This window comes from Limulus polyphemus, unplaced genomic scaffold (assembly GCF_000517525.1).
Source record: "Limulus polyphemus unplaced genomic scaffold, Limulus_polyphemus-2.1.2 Scaffold136, whole genome shotgun sequence".
NCBI lineage: Eukaryota > Metazoa > Arthropoda > Merostomata > Xiphosura > Limulidae > Limulus > Limulus polyphemus.
The window spans coordinates 872,076-877,438 of record NW_013665746.1 but is presented as its reverse complement, the minus strand read 5'-3'; the positions used below and the strand labels follow the sequence as shown (position 1 = coordinate 877,438).

The 5,363-nt window shown below is 29.3% G+C and overlaps 1 protein-coding gene across 3 annotated transcripts in view; it reads left to right on the top strand.

Moving 5' to 3' along the window:
* LOC106474171 (AMME syndrome candidate gene 1 protein-like) overlaps nt 1-3,892 on the top strand; it is a 44,531-nt gene extending 40,639 nt beyond the window's left edge. The window contains exon 6 of one of the 3 annotated variants that reach the window (XR_002608826.1): nt 686-727. Coding sequence is in view for 2 of the 3 variants with exons in the window: in XM_013934865.2 (XP_013790319.2) it covers nt 686-757 (72 nt within the window). In the remaining variant the exon portion in view is untranslated. Of the gene's footprint in view, nt 1-685 lie in introns of all 3 variants that reach the window. The other 2 variants (XM_013934865.2, XM_022379428.1) reach the window with 2 other exon arrangements.
* The last annotated feature ends 1,471 nt before the right edge of the window (nt 3,893-5,363 follow it).

Genomic DNA, 5,363 nt, shown 5'->3' with positions numbered 1-5,363 from the left:
GAGGTTTAGCTGATATTATGGTTGACAAAATTAAAACGCTTGTAAGGAATTGTAGTTAAGAAGGTAACGTGAGGTTTAGCTGATATTATGGTTGACAAAATTAAAACGCTTGTAAGGAATTGTAGTTAAGAAGGTAACGTGAGGTTTAGCTGATATTATGGTTGACAAAATTAAGACTCTTGTAAGGAATTGTAGTTAAGAAGGTAATGTGAGGTTTAGCTGATATTATGGTTGATAAAATTAAGACTTGTAAGGAATTGTAGTTTGTTGTTGATAAGGTAAGATGGGAATTTTGCTGATATTCCGGTTGATACTGTAGATAAACTTGTAAGTATTCTGGTTGATAAAGTTTATTAACATTTTGAGGCATTAGTAAAGTCTTATATGTGTTATTCGTTGGTTTTGACGATCTATCATAATATCATTGTCAACATGTACAACTGTTAAAATGTAGTGATCAAGTTTTATACAAGTTACTAAAAGATTATTTGCAAACAGTTACTTGGCAGTGGAAGTATGCTGTAGTAATTGTGAAATTGATATAGAAAGTGTTCTGAGAAAGTAGTTACTAGAAATGTAACTCATAAAACTACAAATTCACATCAGGTGTCTTTAATTTTGTCAGTTGGTCAAGAAAATATACTCTTGTTTGTTGATAAAACATTATGATTTTACTTTGTTGTAGAATGTGACAGGTAATGGATCACAAAAGAATGTTACAGTGACTAACATGACAACTGGGAAGAAAAAGTCATGATTTGGCCTGTGGATTAGGTTACAGAGCATGAAAATATGATCTTCTGACTAATAAGAGGGGAAAAGTCTGATTTGACTCAATAGTGAAAATTGGTTGTAGGAGATAATGTGGACAATATTGGGACTGTTCTACAGTTATTAACATGATCATTGGGAAGAGAAACACTGATTACAAGTTGGAAATATGCTTTCATTATTAATCTGTTTATTTGGAAGAGGAAAAGAAAACATGATTTGATTTAGGAGTAAAGCTCTTTGTTAGGGGTGATATGGTTAATTAGTTGAGGGGTTGTAGAGAATAAGTGGTCATTTTCTTTTGAAATAGTGATATAAGGCTACTGACTAAGTTACTAAATATCATATTTGTTTTATTAGATGATTAGTTGAATGTGGAATGATTACTTATGAAATAGAAAAATGCTGACTGAAAAAAGTACTGAAGTGGTCATTAATGGGTAGAAAATAAATGACCTGATCAGTAAAAAGTATCAGCATATAAAGTTATGGCAAGTACTGACCAAATTTATATTAGTGATTTGACTTGTATAACTATAATGAAAATGTGTTTATTGACTCTTATCCCACTCTTGATAATCATCTTCATTTAAAGAAAAAATAAAAAGCCTTACCTAGTGCATAGCACTTTGTTATCAGTGCATATTTTCTCATTAACATTATGCTGTTCATGTTCACACAAAAAAGTGGCATTGCCTTCAAATATTTCATAACTAAATACAACATGATATTTATGTTAAGAGAAAAAAAAACAGTAGGTGGTTCCGACATGTAGTTTTTATGAAATGAAAATAACTTTTTTAATGTTTTACCATTTATTGTTGAATGTTGTGGGCATTTAGTCTCCTTTGTATGTGTTTTCACTGTTTCAGTACACCTTGTAATATTAAGACTTCTCAGAGGAATTCAGATGCTTCATGATTACTGTTAGAACAAGTACAGGTTTTCAATCAAAACAATTTAGGAGTGATTGTGTTATGTTTTTTATCAAACCTATAGTCACATTTGCCTCAAAGAATAAAAATTTTCACTGGTTAAACTTTTAAGCTGCAAAAAATGGTATTATTTAATGTTTGTCTTGGATGGCTGATCCCAATATTGACAGTAATATATAGTATTATTATAACCCAAAATGAACATTAGTTATTAGAAAATGCCAAAACGGACTTCTTTTTACCAAATTTAAACTTGTATATGTCAGATTTCGTTATGTAGTTACAGTTTGTCACATCAGAATTAAATGTGTACAGACACAATATTTGATGTTTTCAATTGTAAATTAGTATAGTTTCACAGGTCTGTTTATAACAGGAGTATCAGGGATTACATGACCCTAGTTTGGTTAGGATATAACATTATACCATCTCTAAATTTTGTATTTTCTTAAACATACCATTTTGTGTATGAAAAAGATTTAGTTATTAATCTATGTAACCTGTTTGATATTTATGCACAAGGTATTATCTGTATAAAAAGTAAAAGCTATTATAATACTCTTGTAAAAATTCCATTTTCATCTGCAGAAGTATCATACTTGGCCCAAATATGTGTACCTTGTGTTTCGTGATGGAAAACTAAAACTGTGACCCAGTAGTGTCATACTATTTAAATATTTTGAGAACATTTGTTAAATATACACAATTTTAACAAACTTGGATTCCTTTTAAGATGTTATTAGATTAAACTTGTGTTTGGAAGCAGATAATAAGATTTAACTTAAGATTGGTATTCTTAGTGCCATTCTTAGTCAAACTGCTATTTGTGTTGCTCTTTTAATCTAGGCAGAATTAATGATCTAATTTGGTATTTCTTGACATCAACATAGTTTTTGAAATATAAATGTCAGTATAGCTTCTGTCTTTAATACTAGATATTATAGAATGGGTTAAGATGGTTAGAATATCAAAGAGGGAAATATGTGAAGGATTCATGTGGCCAAGAACACAGTATTTGTAGCCTTTGATAGCCTAACAAGATAGTTTAGAAAGGTAATTTGTTTTTCAATGATTGGTACATTATAATATATGTATATCTGAATTCAAAGTAATAACATTTGGCATACAGCAGACACGTGCTAGAACACTAATTAGCATTTTAAAATTAAATTAGTTTTCTAGCAAGGTCACAAAGAGCAAGCAGGGAATAGGATAGTGCCGTATACCTCAGTCTTTTATATCTGTATTATTTTATCAGAAGGAAAAACAATTACAGAATTTGTAGATGTTTTTACATAAAAGTTACAATTCAGATTGTCTATATACAGCTCAGATCATTATGATGTTGGATAATTCTGTTAAGGAACCATGAAAAAGATGCATGTATATTTAAGAAAGTCTAAAAAGTATACAAGAATCAAAACTAAAGTATGATCTGATAAGTCAAGTTGATAGATGTACATCTATGTTGTAACCAAATTATTGTTTGATTTTAGAAGCAAACTGTTCTGTTTGCTCTTGTTGGTACTATCTGAACTGTAATCTACTTTCAGCAAGATGATTTTAACTTTGTGTGTGTGATAGCCTATAAAGATTATTGTAGTTTGTGGTTTAAACATTTCAACAGAAAACTTGTTATTGTAGCCCAAAAAAAATTTACTAAAATGTACCTGGAAATATAAACTAACTATTTGTATTCTCTTACAAAACAAAATGCACATATGATAGAAATTGTAGAAAAATGAATGTGTTCATTATCTAAAGGTGTCATTTTACTGACACATTTGATCAAATTTCAAATATTACATGTATTTGGACTTAGTGTTTATACCAATATGGATTAAGTATTTACATTCATTGTATTTTTATTGGTGATGGTGGTATAAGTATGTCGAATTTGTTAGTTAAATTACGTCCAAAGTTAAGTACTTTACATGGAAATAAAAACTTGTAACTCTCATTAATACCCCTTTGATTTTATTAAGTATTGTTCTTTGTTAACATGTGGTTTATGATGTGTCCTGATTTATTATGATTGAAGTCAGTGTTTGATGGTAGTATTTACACCTGAGAATGTACTTGTTCACATGAGTTAAAGAACAGTAAAAACACACTGACAAAAAAAAATGTTCTTGAAAATATAGTAGAAATGTATGTTTGTGTTTTTAGTAAAAAGAATATTTAGATTTTGGGTACCGTATTTTTTTTTCCAAGTCACTTCACACATTCTTTTTTTGGTTACTGTTATATGACTGTTTTGAAAAAAAAAAGATTAATTGATTTTATGTTTTTGCTTACTGGTACTTCTGATTTGGTGCATATATATTCAGTGTTTTTGGTCTGACTTCTGAAAGTTTAGGCTTTTTTGGAAAATGCATACATTTTAAAATTAATGCTAATTTCATGTCAATTATATGATTTGTGAGCCATTTAGAAAGTCAGGATTAAAAATCAGCTCCTCGGCTGATAACAATGGAGATTATCTTTAGACACCTTGTTTGAAAAAATACTCCTATTTATTATACAGAAATTTCACCGTAACTACTGAGGAGTCTTTATAAAAGGGTTAATTTTGTAAACTTCTTGCCAGTTATATCAATGAAAAATTTAAAATTATTCCTCAAGAATTATAATTACTTCTTTTAAAAAGTTGAATAAGTTGTTAAAAGAAATTAGAAAATTATGTAACAAATATTGTTTTGATGGTAAAAAGAAATCCATTTGTTCGTTAAAAGCTATCAAAACTAGAATGACATTAGACAAATAAGGCTTCAAACGAATAGTATAACAAAAAAATTGCATCAAGCGAGTTTGGGCCTTTGTCAAATTTACACTAAATTTTATCATGTCTTTGTCACATGGAAATAACAATTTCACATTTACATTATTAGGAAGGTGTATACAGATAGTGTTTTTAAATTTTTCATGTGTGTGTTCTGCATGTAGTGAATGACATCTTTTTTAATCATGTCTTGGAAGGTAATATTGTACTACTAATAATAATGTTTAATTAAATGTTATATACGACTGTGTCTATTTCAAAGAAGCTTGTACCAGTTTGTCACTGTATGTGTCCACTCCCTAGGGCAAAGGAAGCTCATTGCATTGAGTGAAACAGATTCTTGTAGAAGTTGGTATGAGTTTAAGATTTTTTGCTCTGCATATGTTACTTGGAATAGTCACAAGTTGTCTGTGGATTATGGGATGTCATTCAAAGACCCCTTTGACTTGAAGGTGTGGTTGAATTAATATTAATTTCCAATCAAAGCAAGCTACCTGTTTAGACCAAAATTAAAAATCAAACTACCAAAGATTACATATAATTAAGTATGCTATTATTTCTTATAAAATTATTCTCCCAGTTCTTGTCCTGTATTGTTGTAATGTTTTTCTTTCGTTTATGAGATCTTTTAAATTATTTGGTGAGAATGATTCAAAGTCCAGTCCACGTAAACGATAAATTAACTTATTTCTTCCTTAAAATTTTTACAAACTGCCTTCACTATACACAGTTATAGGGCATGTTTACAAATTATGCTAACTGTGCTACATTAATATAAAGAATAAACTTGCTTGTACCACAGACGAAACAAACAAAACAGTTATCCACTCCACTGGCTATAAACAACTCACTATCTTAATAAACTTTTTAACTAT